Source organism: Leptosomus discolor, chromosome 15 (genome assembly GCF_034619465.1).
Source record: "Leptosomus discolor isolate bLepDis1 chromosome 15, bLepDis1.hap2, whole genome shotgun sequence".
NCBI lineage: Eukaryota > Metazoa > Chordata > Aves > Leptosomiformes > Leptosomidae > Leptosomus > Leptosomus discolor.
The window spans coordinates 10,498,640-10,516,316 of record NC_141405.1 but is presented as its reverse complement, the minus strand read 5'-3'; the positions used below and the strand labels follow the sequence as shown (position 1 = coordinate 10,516,316).

Here is a 17,677-nt window from a genome sequence, read left to right as displayed (position 1 = left end):
TCTTGAACGCCGCTATTCAGGTATGTGTCCTGCACAAAGGAGACAGAAGAAGACAACCTCACTCAGTAAGCTCCTGCACTTGCGCTACTTCTTACAGCGACACACGCAACTTAAAATACGAAGAGCGATGCACACAGCACCCACACATCGCCTGGACAGGCCTAAAACTCTTGAAAGCAAATCCCTTCTGACAGCATCCCAAGCATTTTTATATATAAGGATTTTACTTTGTTGTCAGTATCTCTCATCAGGTCTTGGAATGTAGAGAGAAACAAATCATGGCTACTAAGGAGAATGACAGATACTGTGCCTTCATTTTGTCTGTCCGTCCAATGAAACTGTAGTTGCTGATTCTCTGATGTTCATTTGTTTCTTTTGGCCAGCGTTTTTGCTGATCTTATAGTATTCCTGCTGTAATTTCCTCTTTAAAAGTTCCATTACCAGCCGTGATAGCTTTGGATGCACAGCTGCTACCAACCCAGCGTGGTTTGTGGGTGAGGGAATCCATCCTCATCATCTCTATTTTCACTTGCAGTAAAAGCTTGAGTGAGGTGTCCGCAGGTGAGCTGAGCTTTGCTTAAATTTGGACTATATCCAAATTTCACCCCACCCCTGCACCCACCCCACCCCACCCCCCCCCATTTCAACCTAAAAAGAACAGCCATCTCTGGACTTGCAAAGGAAGAAAAACATCTCTGGCTCACCTGCTGTAAAACAAATGCACTTGGAAAGGAGATATCCCACAAAGTCTTTTCAGAGCAGCTCGTAAACACCAGCCTTGCAGTAACCCTAAGGGGAAGAGTCACACAGGAAGATTTTGCTACCAATAACTGTGTAAGGCATGTGGGTGCCATTGCTCTTTTCAGATTAAGGTTATCAGTCAATTTTATCAGAAATATAATGCAGAGGGGCCACCGAATGTACCTGACACACCTCATCTAAGGACAAACACTCAGGAGGGTATGCTGTGCTCGGTGTGAAGTTTCTGTATGGTTACAGGTGTCACCCACGGGCAGAATAAGTCCCTATAGCTGTTGTAGCCAGGTGCTGTGTTGCAGGGATGTGTCCTTCCCCTAACACCATCCCATCCCCACTGCTCCCAGCCTGGCTCGGAGCCGCAGTGAAAGATTGGGACGCTGGTGTGCTACAACAAGATCCCTGGGTGGGAGGGGAGATTGACCTGAAGCATGTGCTAAATCCTATTTGTCACAGCATGAAATCAACTTTATTCCTTTAAAAATGGGATGTTTGCATGAAATAAACTCACTTTTATTCTAGAACAAAGCATCGACAGAAGCGATCACGTGGCTAGAGGTTTAATTGCTCCTCCTGGGCTACCCTAATCACTTTGCATGTGTAGGCGAGCTGAGAGAGACTGCCTTATTTTTAAAATCATTAAACCCTTGGGAAAGAGAGTTTCTTTCATTTTAGTCACCTCTGCAACAAAGAATGCCTCTCTCTACACAAGGGCAGGACGAAGGAGTCACAGTTTCCTACTTTCCTTCCTAAAGGCTTAAAAGGCGATGGATGGGAGGCACACGGAGACAGGCAGGCTCTGCCTGGGAGCTGCTGTTGCTGTACACCGAGGGTAACCCTCCTTCATGCCGGACGCTCGCAGCCCATTGACTCATTAAACTGCACGTTTTCCAACATCTAGCTATGGGGACAGGTGACCTAAGAGACTTCTTGCGTCACCTGTGCCTGTAGCAGTTTGGTGCATTCAGATGAACAATGTCTCAGAATGCAGCTATTAAATTAGAGAACGGCGAATACAGGAGAATAACAGGACCTTCAGTTCGGGCAAATCGGAGAAAAATAGGGATGAGTCAGAGGGCAAAAGTGTACAGCCCGCAGCTGGGAAATCACTGAACTTTGAGGACAGTATTTGCAAGCCTTGAGCAATTTTGGCCATGCTGGCATGGGCTGCCCCAGTACCTGACTTGAGAGCAGCATAGCTGTGGGCACCGAGTCTCGCCCCAGGATCCAGCCTGGCTGAAGAGGCTGTGGGATAGGCAGCGGGAAACTCACACCCTCAAATTTAGCAGAAAAACTTTCACAAACACAACCCTCCGAGCCAGTTTGGCAGAGCTGAGGATGAAACGTCTGTGCTCAGGTCCAACAAAAACCACTGTGTGTGTCGGTTCCCACAAACCAGTCACTTCAGCCCTTTTGTCCCTGCTAGGGACAGGCGACTGCACTTTCCTTAACTCCGTGCCACTTATTTATACGTGAGAAACAGCATTCCGAGAGTGGGAGACTGCTTCCCTGGCTCCTACCCCTGCAAATAAATTATTCCCTTTCAGCCACTGACAGACACATATTTAAGAACTTGGGAATGGACCAGGGTTACTTTCCCCTGCATTTCCAGCTGAAATAAATGTCCCTGCACCCTCTTGGGATAAGTCATCCCAGGGTGCTACTTTCTGCCACCCCTGAACACAGACACACCACGGGAGCCCCCAACCACCTAGCTGGGGTACACTTAGGCGACATAAGAGATAATGCAGAAGATCAGGAGAAATATCTCTGCTTTTTTAGTCCTCCCCTTGCTCACCCTTAGCTGCTTGGATGCGGGGTGCACTGCGGAGGCTTGAGGGTGCCCCGGGGGCTGCTGCTCACTGCTGTGCTGCCAGGCTCGGTGGCAGCTCTGCCAGGCACTGCAGCGTCCCGGGTGCCGTCAGTGACATAAGAAGCGGGTGACCGGGTGTTGCCCGGGCCGACTCCCTGCAGCTGCCATGGCAACCTGATGCAGCCCTCGGGCAACACAGCGCTCTCGATGGGCAACCCAGGGCCAGCCCTGGGCAAGAAAATACCCTCGTATGGCACCCTAGTTCCTGCCCTGGGCAACCTACCGCTCTCGCTGGGCAGCTTTGTGCAGCCCCTGGGCAAGCAGGTGCAGCTGTTGGGCAAGTGTTGAGCAGCTGGACAATGCTCTCAGTCATGGGGTTTAGTTTTAGGTAGTCCTGCAAGGAGCAGGGAGTTGGACTCGCTGATCCTTATGGGTCCCTTCTAACTTGAGATATTCTATGATCCTCCATCCCTGGCAGTGCTCAAGGCCAGGCTGGATGGAGCCTTGAGCAACCTGGTCTGGTGGGAGGTGTCCCTGCCCATGGCAGGGGGGTTGGAACAAGATGATCTTTGAGGTCCCTTCCAACCCAAACCATTCTGTGATTCTATGATCCTATGAACTCACTGCCCTCAGTGGGCAACCCAGTGCCACTCCTGGGCAACTTAGTGCAGACTCTGTGCAACCTACTGCCTTTGCTGGACAACCTGATCCTGTCCCTGGACAACCCCCGGTGCCATCAACGGGCAACCCAGTACAGCCGTTGGGCATCCTAGTGCCACCCATGGGCAACCGTGTGCCACCCAGTGCTCCTGATGGGCAAAGTAGTGCCCTCATGGGCAACCTAGTGCCTGCACTGGTGTTCCTGGGCCAGCCCGTGGCCCAGCAGAGGCTCCACTGGGGCGGGTGGGTGCACCAGGCGCTGGCACCCCAGGTGAGAAGATGCACAGTGTCCCCAGGAGCTCCACCATGACACAGCCTCATGCAGCATCAGGGCATCACACACCAGTCACGCAGCGACATCAGGGATGTTTCCTGGAGAGGGTCCTTCCCCAGTTATTTCAGGCTTTAGCCTGAGAACAGGCACTGAAACGGGAGGACCCTGGTAGTGCTGATGGCACCACGCTCTGGGCTGTGCAAAAACAGAGCGAGAAGGGTCTTGTCCCCAAGGGCTGCGATCTAGCCTGCCGTTAGAGGCGATCTTCTGATTCGGGTTTGTAGGTCTGTGATCTGGGCTGCTGTGTCTCTGGACAAATTATCTGACCCGTTCCCCAAAAGCAGAGCGGGGAGATGCACAGTGGTGAAAGGCAGGCGGGAGGCGTGGGGGTCACATAACTGCACCCGAGCTCCTCCGTGAAGGTGGGAGAGCAAAACCACCTCGGCTCCAGTTCTGAAAAGGGTGCCAAAAGCAGCTTTTTAAGCACCAGAGAAATATCTGAAACTCAAATCAGGGAAAAGAGTAGCCTGCGGGTAACAAAGCCTATTTTGGCTGAGAGTTGTGGATTAGAAACTGTGGAGGAAATCCAGGGAGAAGAGCACATCACTCCCGTGCTCCTCAGACACTTCTTTTCTTGGAAAGGTGCATCAACTTAATAGAGCAGGGCCTTGGAAAAACATCTGCTGAGCACGTGGTCTCATGGCAGCTCTCGGGACAGGGGGCCGTGCTGCTCCAGGGAGCTCACGTGAGAGCACTGCAGGGAAAGCAGGAGGTGCCGGATGGCGACTGTCCGGGCCAGGAGAGGAGAAAGTGAGGATGGCCACAGCAGAGCCCTTGGGGTTTTGCTGGAGAGACGTCACTGCCGCCCGACCCGGCACAGGCCAGGGAATTGCACAGTGCTCCCCATCAAGGGGCTCGAAAGCTGCCCAGCTGCCCCAGCTCAGCCTCCATACGAGTGTGGCTGGCAGTGGTCATCACCGCCTAAATAAAAGCAGGCGCCACGATAAATTTGAAAAATATTTTGTGTACAAACAAGATTTGCCACAGGCTGTGCTGAGAATACTGTAAGATTGACAGGTTGTGTAAACACTGGGTAAAAAAATGTGGATTTCTCACTTTGAATCTATTCCGTGGGATAACTTAAAACTCTTACAATGCTTCAGCTTGAATTTCTAGAATAAAATAATGATAATTCAGGAGGGAAAGTGGGGTTTATATCGCTTTAGCTCAGATGCTAGTCTGACAAGGCAGTGGTGGACTTTGATGACTTTGCTGAGAAGGGTCTAAGCCTCATTTACCTGTGTCTGCGGCATCACCTGAACCAGCCCATCACGGGCTCTGCCACCATCGGTCCAGCATACACTACACCATCCCCTTCCCCGGGCCGGGTGAATGAAACCACTCTTCAAAAAAGCATTTTCAAACTACACAAAAAGACAAGATTTTCTTGGGGATGAACTTGTTTAACCCCAAGACTTTGCTCTGTCATCACAATTTTAGGGATTTCCGTCCTCTTCCCTACCCTGTTGATTCAGACCACTAGCAACGGAGGATTTGAAATGCAAAGGGGAAGGGGCAGAAACCTGCATTGCCATCAGCGAGCCCGCAGCTCACGTGGGGCTGGGGACAGAACAACGGGGAAAAAAATCCTCGTTTCAGACAACTGTGCGACTAGGGAAGTAAGGAGAGCAATATATGGTTTGACTCACATTTTATGGAGAACCTATAATGCTCCTCCAAACAAACAAACAAACAAATAAAAATATATAAAAATACACACACCCAGAGAGAAAATAACTACTAAATAAGTATTTCCAGCTGAAGGGCTGGGGGAATGCTCTCCACTTTGAGAGCTGGCCCCCAGCTGGCAGCGAGAGCAGGGCTCAGAGGGCTGCCAGGCTCTTGCCCTTTCCCCAGCACACGGAGGGATGTGCACCGAGCGCGGCTGGGTCTCAGCCAGGCGGCCGGGGAGGAGGCAGACGCATGCCCCAGGAAGGGGTGCCGCTGCAGGTTACTGAGCCTCACGGCTACCACGCAGCAGGGCTGTGAGAGGAATGGGCCTTTTCTCCAGCGTAAAATGCCGTTTGGATCAAAATGCACTGAAAGAGTGGTCTTGGACCTTTTCTGATAAAACTGGTGGAATGGCTATCTGAAAAGCCATTTCAAGCAGAAGAAAAACAGAAGGGGAGACATTTAACTTCAGCAAACTTCTAAAACAAGAGGTCTAATACATCTTGGAGACATTGACTTACTTTTCCTGCCATTTCTTTTCCACCAAACCAAGAAAAATTTCTAAAATATTTTAGTCCTGTCTGCGTTCATGCCCAAAACCCGACTTCATCCAACTTTTTACTTTCGACTCTAAGCCAGTTGTCGTCACTGATAGAGTCAGACTGAAAGCACTGGAGAAAAGCCCACTGGCTTCAACGAAACCAACATTCACCCACTGACTCCAAAACCAAAAAAATCCCAACCAAGCTTCCTGGCGGGGACATGACTGTGTCAGAACATATTCAGATACTTTCAGAAATTGTGATTCGCGCTCATCTCCTGCATGCTGACAGCATATAAGAGGAGCCAACCCGCTGTGATCTCCTGTGTTGAACCTACAGAGGACACAGATCTAAAACAGCTTTGAGCTACATTTTTGTCCGAGCTATTGAGTTTTACACTTTTGGCTTCAGCGGTCCAAGGCCTGAGCCCTTTTTTAATCTCCTCCAGGGTGCCAAAAGCGGCTGCCGATGCCCCGAGGGTGATGATACTCCATCCCCTGCAGCTCCCCACTGAGGGACACAGTGGATGCTGCAAGTCTGCACGGGCTCGAAGAACAACTGGAACAAGACCCTGTGAAACAAATCCATCGGGGGATATTAAATTCAAAGACAGCCCTGTCAGCTCAGGAAGTCCTTGAGATACTAATTGCTGGAAGCTGGGAAAGTAGACTGGGAAAGTATCACAGGGTGCTTGCCTTGCTCTGGTGCTTTTATCTAAGCGTCTCCTGTTGGCTCTGTCAGAGGCTGAATCTGGAGCTTTCTGGACTTTGATCTGAGCCAGCACAGCCATTTCTATGGTCCTATACTGCCAAAATTTTCCTCAGAATTTTGCCAGTTTTCTCTCTCTCCTTTTTTTTTTTTTTTTTTTTAATAATCACAATGAGTTTGTTTTGGTTTTTTTTCTGACTGCTGATGCCATTTTGGGAAGTCTGTTTCCCTCGAGCATAATAATCTGCATTAGTTATGCAATACACTGTTAACATGGTTTTTGGCAAGCATTCATTTCACCCAAATTCCTATCAGAATTCTGCAGGACATTCAATGATTTTTCCCTTCTTGGACAACAGCGCACCCAAGCCTCTTTTCTAAATAGCCTCTTGATGGACTGGCCTCAACTGTTCAACTGGGTCCTGCACCAACATGAAGCTTCCCTTGCATGAAGCAACGCTGTCCTGATTTTATTAATTTATTTTCTTTCCTCCAGTCAGTAAACAATTAGTTTACAAGCCCAGCTTTGCAGGGTCTGTTGGAATGATGCAGAAGGGTGGGAATATAGCTGTGGGAGGCAAAGGAATTTCCACAAACTAACTTTCCTAGCAACTTGGCTGATAAAGCCAGCAATAAAGCAGCAATAAAGAGCGATAAAAGCGGGCACGTCGTTCTTCGGACTGAAGGCATTTAAAGAAAGGAAACATCACATCAGTGCAGAAAGGCAGCTGAGGCAGCCGGGGATGCTATATAGAAGTGATCTATGAAAGCAAATCATTTAATGATACGAAAGCAAAAGCATCTCATGCATCAGAAGAAGGAAGGCAGGACAGTGGTTTAATGCACCTGGTGTACGTCAAAGATAAAGGCTGCTCGGCTACAACCCCAAAACCAACCCTGCAGTGACTGAACCGAGCAGCTTTACTCACCAGCAGCTCAGTCATGGGAGGAAAATCCATCCCTGTGCAGGAGACCCTGCCACAAGCCATGTGTCTGTTAGAATTTCACCCCAAACCCTCTCCCTAGAGACCCATTTTACAGGAGTTTTGTGGCAGGGCTGGCTCCTGCCATGGGATGGGCATAGGACACACTGTGAGAGGGGGAAAAAACAGACTCAAACTGAAGCACACATAGGGTTAGATGACTAAATTGCTTGAGGGAGATTTTAGAGTGTCAGCTACCAGAAGTAACATCAATATTGTCAACTTACGGAAAACTGGCATGGAGAGAATCAAAGCCCAAAGGGACCTGGGAATTCTCTAATGTCTGGGAAATCTGCTGCAGGAAAGGGGAAAGTATTTGTGAAAGAAATTAGAGAAGCTGCAACTGAAATTCCTCTGGTCATGGCTCAAATGGAGGAAAGAAATGCGTTGCCAATTGCGGAGACGGGAGTTGGAGAATCCACAAAAGACTCAATATGAGTTATATCAGAAAACTCCTTTTATTGTGCAGATGCACTTTCTTAAATAGGATAATTTTCCAAAGTCATCATGACTTGCAGTTTTTCATAAACTCCAATTGTGCTATATATACATCAGTCATCTGCTTCTACCTATCACTTTACTATTAATACTAATGCGTTTCGCCTCATACGGATGTTAGCTTCTAATTCTTCTATTCTGACCCTCAAGGTCGAAGCGTCCTTGAGGCCTACTATGTTAGCTTAGACAAACTGTTCAACAGAGTTTTCCTTGTGCAGGCCCTCTAGCATTCCATGCCTGTTTTCAGCGAGCTACGCTCCCACAGCCTATCTTGTGTAAAGAAGCATCAAGAGGGTAGGACGGGAAGATAAAATTTAGAGCTGGATAATTGCAACACCACATAAACACTGTCAATTAGGAGAAAGCCTTAAAGGAGTTGGGCTAGGGGGAAAGATGGGGGACTCTGAAAGCAAAATTGGAGAAAATAGGAGAGTTTGGGTGCTGATATTGGTGTGCCCTCATAGTACAACAGAGCTCAGGTATCTTTTTATGTGACTCAAAAATGAAGGTGGAAATGAAATGAATGTGAAGCTGTCGCTGATGCCAGGATTTCGCTCAAGTCACTTAAAAGCATGAGTCTTTCAGAAAGGGACTGGGGTGCCTCCGTTTCCCAGCGCTCAGCTCGAGACAATTCACGGGACCCAATTCTCAAAACAGAAAACAGGCAGCTCTGCCTGAAAACCAGCCATCTGGAGCGGGGCTTCAAAACAGCCGAGCAGCCAAAATCACCAGGGTTTATGAAAGCTTTCAGTAAAGGAACACAGGGAGAGTAACAGCTCAAAGCAGCACAAAGGCTAGCGAGGGTGCCAACAAAAACTGGAAGTCCCTATGAGTTCAGCATGCCATCGGCTTATTTTGGGGAGGGAGATAAGTGCAGAAAGGGAAGGTGCGATGAGCTGGACAGTTTTTCTTGCTTGCAGTTATATCGTCTCTTTAGAAAGGGTGGCTGCTGTCTCCGACAGACTCTGGCTCCAAGATACACACAAAGTAGAGGAAACCTATCTTTAGTCTCTGTGAGACAAAAGTGCTAGTAAAAAAGAAAGAAAAAAAAAAAATAGACAATTGCTTCCTGTTTAGGGCTGCAGCTCTGAAGAGAGATCCTGCCAAGATGCTGGGGCCAGGGCAGGACCTTGGCACAGGTTACAGCTCTCGGGGGCTGCCCCTGGGAGAGCAGGGAGGGCAGGCAGGTCTGTCTGGACCTGTGCTGTGAGCTGGAGTCATCTGGGGGTACGAGACGAGAGAAGATGCTCTCAGCTCCTGAGAGTCCCCACGCTGGGCCAGGAGGTCCATGCCCTGGATTCCCGAGGGAAGAGAAGGGACTTGAACTTCTGCTCCTTTAGGATTCTTGGTGCCTACAGGCTTTAGGCTGAGCTCAGCTCTGCTTAGGTTAAAAGAGTCGAGAGTGTCTGACACGTGAGTCTGACGGGACAATTTGCAAAGTGACTGTCACACTGAACTTCAGATTGATTAAAGACTTATCCTCTGAAAATTCAAACACTTGGTAAAATTTACAGCCAGAGAGCAGGTACTATGGCAGTCGAGGTGGCTGACTTAAGGACTGATTTGTTCCTTTATCTTCAAAGTGCTTTGGTGCTTCCACCAACAGACTACTTGCAAGAGGTTAAATTAGGAACCAATCCATACTCACCAAGATTAAAACCGCAGCATTTTCTTCAATTAGCTAGCCAAAAGCACTTCTTTGTTTTAAGACCCCAGCACTGACATTTTAGATGACATTTAAAATTTTTCAAAAGCAAGAAAATGATCACTAGACATCAGCTTAAAATGCAAGTTTTTCTGTTTAGGAACAGAACATACTGTAATGCTTTACTGGATAGTTTGTTTTTCTTCTCCTGAACCATTAAAAATACATTAAAGATGTCAACAGCTAATTACTCTGACAACTAGCTTTACTTCCCCTTGTGCTTTTTCCGCATCAGACAGGCTCAAAGCGAGGAGGACATGAGAGTTTTTCTCCTAAAATCACAGACTGAAAGGGTAGGAATGAATCGCTGTGGGTGGATTTACTCTCAGTCACATACAGGATATTTTCAGCTACTTTCTGGCACACTGTGGAAAAGCAACGGAAAGTGAAAAACCAAAGGAATAAAAAATCCTGGTAGACCATGTAACACACAAAGTGATCGTTTAATTTCTACTCAGGGCTTTCATGAGGAAGTGAAAGTCTAATCATGTATTTTCAAAGCATCTTAGCAAAACTGGGAATGCGTCCTAGCAAAACTGGGAATACTCCTGCAACAGATAGCGTGGGTTCAGCTGAGCCCAGCCTAAAAGCAACCCAGCAGCCGTGCAGTGTTGGGAAAGGTCTTGCGCATCCCCATGCACTTCTCCTGGTCAATGAACAGCGAGTTGGCTTTGGTGGCCAGGTCATGCTCCAAGATCGACTTGGCATGCACCAGCATTTGCAGTATGTTCTCGGCGTCTCTCAGCCGCTGCTGAAGGCTCTGGATCGTCTCATTGATTTCATGGACCTCATTGACGAGGCTGGAAAACAGCAAGAAATGCCCATTAACAGTCCCGTCACGGGGGTGGTTTCTAGCACGGCGTTGGTGATGGGCCCCTTGGGGACAGGATTTCCCCCTTCAGTGTGCTCGGAGTAACTCAACCCCTCATTTCTGGCAGATGCACGGGAAAGGCGAGGGCAGAGCTCCTCCAGACCTCCGTGGGCAGGCATGGTTAAGTTTGCTCTAAGGCTTCGGCGATGTGCAGCCTCATCTCCTGGAGCAGCTTGTGCCACCGAGAAGAGGGATGAGCAGCTGTGGTTTCCTGTTCCTGTTTGGTTTTGCGGGTTTGTTGGTTCACCCACCCGGATCTCCCTGTGCAGCGTTCCTCCCCACACCCACGGATGCACACACAGCAAAATGGGGGAGCTGGGAGAGGCTAAAAGTGAATGTGAAACAAGTGGAGGATGGAAAAACCCAATGGCATGCAAGGGCTGGGTTTATATGGCTTCTAAAAAGCTTCACGTGGAGTCATTCCCAGAGGGCTCCTAGGAGGAGGGGTGAGGTTTGGGGTGCCTCACCCCTCACATGGGGTGCTGTTGGGCACTCAGGGCAGCCTGCTCCTCCACGGCCCCTTGGGGTGCAGTCCCAAAGGGCTCACTATGTCCTTGAAAGGATTTCCAGTGTCCTCAGGGGAGGTGAGGACAGCCCTTACTGCTTCTCCACATGGTGCATCCTTTCTTGCAGTGACCCAAAAGGAAGCAGCTAAGTGCTCTCAACACAAGCCTGTCAGAGATTAAAGGGCTTATACTGCAAAACTAAGCCATCCAACAGCTGGGAAGCAGGCAGGAGAGTAGGTGAGGTTTACCCAAGTGGGAAAAATCCATCCCTTCACGGGGTGGTATCAGGCTGTACCCGGCCATGGCGTACAGCCTCCTTCGTGGGTGCAGAGCTCTTCTACCACCCCGAGGCCGGGATACCTAATCATTGCTCTTGATTATACCAGTGCACTTATGGAATGACTCTTTGGGGAAAAAAAAAAAAAAAAGATTAATTTTGTCATCCAGTGATGCTCCTGAGCGCTACGACCAGTCACTCCTCAAGGACCCTCCCAGCCCTGGGTCCTGCCTTACCGGAGCTGGGCAGTGTCCCGGCACAGCTCCACATTGGGTCTCCGCGTGCGCTCATCCAGCCGGGTCTGAGCCACTTTTAACACTAGCCCATTGTCCCTAATGGCTTTTCGGATGGCTTCTATGTTCATCTCGATCTGGAAGATTTCCTGCAGTGTCTGGCATGAAAAAACCGCATTCATAAATTAAATGATATATTCTCAAGTGACCACATCATTTCCCTTTTCTCCTGTCCATCTGCAGAAAAAAACAAGTTGAATAAGCAGACCCTGGGCTCAGACCCCTGTCGCTCTGACACATGCCAAGGCACAGATCCAGCAGATTTCTTTTCAAGGAAAAGCCTCTCTTTGCTGTTGCTGTCACATCGGAGGAGATTTTGGAGCAGTGATGGATCTATTGAATTACCAGCTACCCAAAATTACTGCTTGCAGGAATTGATCATCCATCAATAGCAACTCATAGAGGGAAAGTTTCTAATGGATCCTCAATTAAAGACGTGACATCAGCCTGCAGAGCTGCAAGCCCAGTCTCTGCTCAGTTAATCGATACCGTGTCAAGCTCTTTTCAGGAAGCTTTCCATGAGACCCAGCAGTCCGAGCCAGGTGCCCATCACTGATCTCCACTTCCCCTGCTTGGCAGAGCCATGCGGGAAACACACGGCTGACCATGCAGCAAACCTGGAGCACTGAGCCTGAAAGCATGTCCTTGGAGGAGAAGGGAGCCTGCAAACCCCCCGGCAGGCACCCCAGTAGAGGCCCAGCAAAGACTTTCTGCAGGGCAGCCAGCACTTCTGAAGTAACTACCAGGAGATGCAAACAGCATTTCCACCTTCTGCTTGAAATCCCTTTGCTGCTGGGCACTAGGGAAATAAAGGATCCCTTGAGAGGAAGTTACAGTGCCAACTTGTCCTGCTCCAAGGAGAATGTCCCCAGTACTTGGAATTTCAAACAGATAATGATACTATAACCAGCTCCTTGTAGCAACCGTTCCTCTTCTTGGGCCAGGTCTGTGTGGAGAGTGGTGTCACTGGGAAGTGACGGTGTCACACCGAAAGGGAGGGGTTCAGGCTACCTTGGCCAGGTGGGTCTGAATCTTGCTCTTGGCGTCAGCTGTCTCAGCGATGCGGTTGGCAAAGGCGACGTTCACCCTGTTGAACTGGCGCCACATCTCGTTGGCCGTCACCACCAGCAGGTTCTCGAGGTTGTCCCGCAGCTTGGCGGAGGCCGCCCGTTCGCTCTGGGAGAGGAGAATGTTGTCGTCCGAGAACTTGGCCCACGACTCTGGCACCGAGATCCTGGGGAGGAGGAAGGAGAGGCCTCCAGTAAGCCCATGCTGCTGAAGCTGGCCATGGCCAGGCATGCCATGGGAGCAGTGTGGATTAAATGCAGGTTAAAGCTACGCTCTTAATTTGACCACATGAAGGTAAAACACCTGGACACCATTTGTTCGATATGCTTATGAAATGATGACATGTTCATGAAGACAACTGTGGTACTTATGAAAGCCCAGACAAAGCAAAGATTCCCCCAGAAAAATGAAGATTTTAGTCAGACCTCATATTTACACGTTCGAGCCATCTAAGTGCCAAGTGATTCCCAGCTTCACGTCGACGCGCAGATTGCAGTCAATTAATTTTGCTCATAACTTATCTCAGTTTCATACTAAACTGAACAAGCATTAGATAATATTCATTTCCCTGTCTGTGCATTCACGATGAAGTTCACGCCTGTGCAGTAGGCCAGAACAAGGTCAACAAAAGACTTAAATACCACATAAGCCCCATTTAAAACATGCTGGTTCTCGGCACATTTTGCCCCCCTCTGAATTTTAGCATCAATCCTTTGCAATTCATTTGCAATATGTCTGAGCTGTGAATAATTATTCAAATATTAGAAAGATTGAATCAATCTATGCCCCTCCATAAACTGCACGCGTCCTTGTGAGCAGCAGATATATTCCCTCAGCCCTTTGCCACTTAGCGCATATCTCTGCGAGTGCTGGTTTAGGTCACCATTCATCTACTGCAGAGCCGAAGCTGAATTCCTGGCACCCAAAAGCAGCTGAACCGTATCCCAGGACCATGCTCTCTATTTCTTTATCTTCTGTGTCATTTCGGCTCCCTGCCAGGCCCTCTCCATGCAGGGGTGAACCCCGCAGACGTCACGTCAACCAAGAGCGCTCATGCAAGCACTGACACATCTTTGAAAATACGCATAAACTTAATGAGCTGTGCAGAGGTGTTGGGCTGAGTTCATTTTCAGGCTGATCTCTGAACCCTGATATAATGTGTAATTAGGTGGGACTCACTTTCACCCACTGCGTGTTCAGCATCCAGCTGAAAGCAGAGGGTTGTTCTCCCTTTATGGTGAGCAGGGAGAAACGGCCCCTCCAAGATGGGTGTTTCCAGGCAGGATGGATGTGCCATGCAGAGACACATGCCTTTACAGTGGGCTGGGGACAACCCGTTCCCTGCCAGGGCGAGGCACCGCGCATCCCAGGGACAGCTCGGTGCTCTCGTGCTGCCCAGCGTGCACTCACGTGGCGTCAACCCGCTCCACCCCTCGGAAGTAGCTGATGCCATCGGAGGTGTTCCTCAGGTGGTGGCACTTGTCGTCGATGCGGTAGGCTGTCTGCTTGTTGGCCAGGTCCCTCTCCAGCTCATGCTGGGCTGCCCTGTTGGACCTTCAACACACAAACAAGAGCCATGGGTGGGGATGTATGGGTGGAATGGTTTCCTCCCACCTGGGCAGCTACGTGCTCCTGTGGGCGCCACTGCCCGCTTCCCATGGAGCCTGCCCAGGTTTTACGGCTGTAGGGTGTGGGCAGAGGTGGGGGTCTGCCGGGGTTTCACATCGCAGCTGCAAATGCAGCATGAGAGAAGGAGCTCCTCCTTACGCGAGCTGGGCTTTCGCCTTATCCAGGTACTGCTGCATCCTCTCCTGGCAGGATCTGATGACGTCGGCTTCCTGGGCAAAGGCAAAACATGACCCCATCAGTATCCATGCTCAGTTGTCCTGGTCACACTCATCCCCTCAGGCCTCTCCAACCGTGCACACAGCAAGGACAAAGCAAACTGGCAGGGAGTGGAGAAAGTGCCCCCCAACCCCAGAGCGCTCACTTGTGCAGCTGAGCCTGGGCGCAGCGACCAGGAGGGGATGGGAGGGTGCTGTGGCCACAGCCATGGCCTCCCACTTCACTTTCAGGGTGGGTTGCCAAGTGTTTTCTCATCTTGACATCAATGTCAAGTGATGATTAGTTCCACTATAGGAGACAGGGACAGATCCTGACCTGATATGAACAGGCATAGAGGTTCTCTGGACCAGCAGCGCTACACATCCCCATCCCCAATCAGCATCTGCCCTTTTTGCTCCCCAAATGTTTTCTTCCCCAGGAGAAATCCCATCCATCTGGGACAAGAGGAGACGGACTTGAGTTTGGTGTAACTTTCTAAGCCATTTCTAAGAAACATCCAGCTCCACCGGAGGAAGGCATGTGCTGCTCTCAGCTCACTTGACTTCAGCACAAATCTATCGCGTTTGTGAAGCCCCAGCTACTGGAGGCAGGTGATTAGTGCTCCAAAACCATAATTTTTAAGCCCTCCTGTCTGCAGGAGCCAGCTGAAAAGCATGGCCTAAATATGTCCGAAACACTTAAAATCCAAAATGCCATTATGGAGATAACCAGCTCCAATTATTTTCTTAAAATCTCATGACCCTTAAACTAATCTTTCAATTTTTTTAGGGCCTGACTCATAAGAAAAAATCTTCTAACAGAGCAGTGGCTTCACAGTCCCAGGGGCTGCAGTTTCCTTCCCAGTTTCGCGATGCCTTTGCAGTGATTGTATTTTGTTGTACCCTGCGATAGGATCCCATCTTCTGTGCCAGCTCTCATCGTGTTTGCTTTTTATTCATAATTTAAAGCAGCCTATATAAAGGCAGGCAGGAGTGCGCGGTTTTAGGACTGCTATAAAATGCATTGCCTAAGCACACACAGTCTTACTGCGGCCACGCTGCTCTGAGCAAAGCAAAGCTGGGGGTAGATGTAATATCTTTTATTAGACCAAGTAACATAGTTGGGAAAACCAGACAAGCTGTCGGGCAGACACTGCCTTCTCCATATCTGTGTGTGTGCATGTGTGCGTAATATATATGTATGTGACACAGATATATAGAGATATATCACATGTATGTGACAGATACTTATAGATCCTGTGCCGGCAGGGCTCTGAAAGGCAGGAGAGTCCCACAAGCTCCTTGAAGAGGGACAGAGGACCCTGATAGGCTACACAAACACACAGCTGGTTTTCAGCTATTCCTGCCTCTGGCAGGGCAAGTCTTACCCACACCGTGTGGGCACGCTGCTGCGTGGGGGAACGTCGTCCCCTGGCCCTGCAGGTTTTGGGGGTTTGAAGAGTTTAGCACCTCACAGGCACTAAGGAGCCAGAGAGGGAACAGGGCTGCAAAACCTGTTCAGAGTAGTTTAGGTAAAAATAACACATGATCTGTGTTGACAAACTTACCACAAAGAGCTGTTTCTCCACATCATCATGGACCAGGTCAATGCCCATCCTCTTCTCCCGGTGAAGCAAGCACTCCTGAGTGACCTGTTGGGGACATGCCATCACTGCTGGTTGCAAATCCCTACAGGGATGGTCCCCATGTCAAGTAATGTAAGAAATGAAATTGTAGGTGGGCACAGAGACGACAGCACGGGAAAAAAAGTGCCCAGGGCAGCTGGTTTAGCTGACAACGAGCAGCCGAGCTGCAACATCAGCATTAAATCAACGTGGGGGAGCACACGTGTCCCTGGCGCAGCCACAGCTGAAGGCAGGGACCTGTGTCAGGCTTGAGGCTGACCTCGCCAGAGCCTCGTAGGAGGGCATGGGCTTTTGTCTCCCAAACCAGGATTTTGGATGTACCACTTATAAAAATATTTGGTTAAGCAAATACTGTTCTGGTGTGCTCAGTACGTACTGATAGGGGAGGCAGCAGATGGCAAGGCATTTGTTTATTACTAACTTAACTAATGGTCTCTTAATAAAAACTTTCTAGACGTTACGGAGCTGCAATGAAACTTAATTGGGCGTCTGAATGGCTGCAGATGTTTCAGCAGTAGGCTACAGCTTGCAGCCCACCGGACAGGGTGCTTACCTGGAGAGGGGCCTCTGTCTCAGCCAAGGCTCTCTCCAGTCTTTTCTTCAAGTCTGTGAGTGCGTTCGTTTCCCCGATCATCTCATCCAGCTCATGGCAGAGCTCTGACTTCCAAAATTCTATCTCTTGGACACGATCTCCCAGGTTTTTGGTGCTTTCTACTTGGGTCTTCTTTGTCTGCTGATATTTATCGTGAATCAGACGGGAGGTATCGACTCTCAGACACTCGGCATTGCGCCGGGTAGTCTCCGACTCTTTGTAGTTGGTCAGATTGGACATGTACCAGTCGTCAGAGGTGTACCGGCTGAAGAGGGTTGTTCTGTTGGAAACAAAAGGAAGCATCTTGCTTGGGGGTAACCCCTGGGAGCTTTTGGAAAAGGGAGCCAAAGTTGGGTTGATGGCAGCTGCTTTGTAGTAGGCTCTGGGCATCCGGGGGAGGCTGAAGCTCTGAGGCAAGGGGTAGTAAGGAAAACGGTTCTTATAGCTTGAAGCCATGGTGCTGATGGCAGGCAGAAACTTGGTAGGTGTTGATCTTGGATGGGCATATGTTGCAGTTAAGGGAGATCCAACCAGCTCCATTCTTGAACGCCGCTATTCAGGTATGTGTCCTGCACAAAGGAGACAGAAGAAGACAACCTCACTCAGTAAGCTCCTGCACTTGCGCTACTTCTTACAGCGACACACGCAACTTAAAATACGAAGAGCGATGCACACAGCACCCACACATCGCCTGGACAGGCCTAAAACTCTTGAAAGCAAATCCCTTCTGACAGCATCCCAAGCATTTTTATATATAAGGATTTTACTTTGTTGTCAGTATCTCTCATCAGGTCTTGGAATGTAGAGAGAAACAAATCATGGCTACTAAGGAGAATGACAGATACTGTGCCTTCATTTTGTCTGTCCGTCCAATGAAACTGTAGTTGCTGATTCTCTGATGTTCATTTGTTTCTTTTGGCCAGCGTTTTTG

At 49.3% G+C, this 17,677-nt stretch overlaps 1 protein-coding gene across 1 annotated transcript; it reads right to left on the bottom strand.

Moving 5' to 3' along the window:
- Nucleotides 1-10,253: 10,253 nt before the first annotated feature.
- LOC147414408 (tektin-3-like) lies at nucleotides 10,254-17,286 on the bottom strand. The gene is made up of 7 exons (XM_086473516.1): nucleotides 16,708-17,286; nucleotides 16,077-16,160; nucleotides 14,453-14,523; nucleotides 14,096-14,239; nucleotides 12,629-12,851; nucleotides 11,561-11,715; nucleotides 10,254-10,470 (listed from the first exon to the last, which is right to left on the bottom strand). Exons 1-7 carry the CDS (start codon nucleotides 17,284-17,286, stop codon nucleotides 10,254-10,256), a joined length of 1,473 nt encoding a protein of 490 aa, XP_086329642.1.
- Between the last annotated feature and the right edge of the window lie 391 nt (nucleotides 17,287-17,677).

Bases quoted from the DNA above. Each gene is read 5' to 3' on its own strand.
- LOC147414408 (XM_086473516.1), bottom strand. From the start codon at position 17,286: ATGGAGCTGGTTGGATCTCCCTTAACTGCAACATATGCCCATCCAAGA. The intron at 14,524-16,076 runs GTAAGTTTGTCA...GCCTTTGCCCAG, and splicing joins TGGAGAAACAGCTCTTTGTG to GAAGCCGACGTCATCAGATC. The intron at 11,716-12,628 runs GTAGCCTGAACC...TTTTCATGCCAG, and splicing joins TTCAGACCCACCTGGCCAAG to ACACTGCAGGAAATCTTCCA.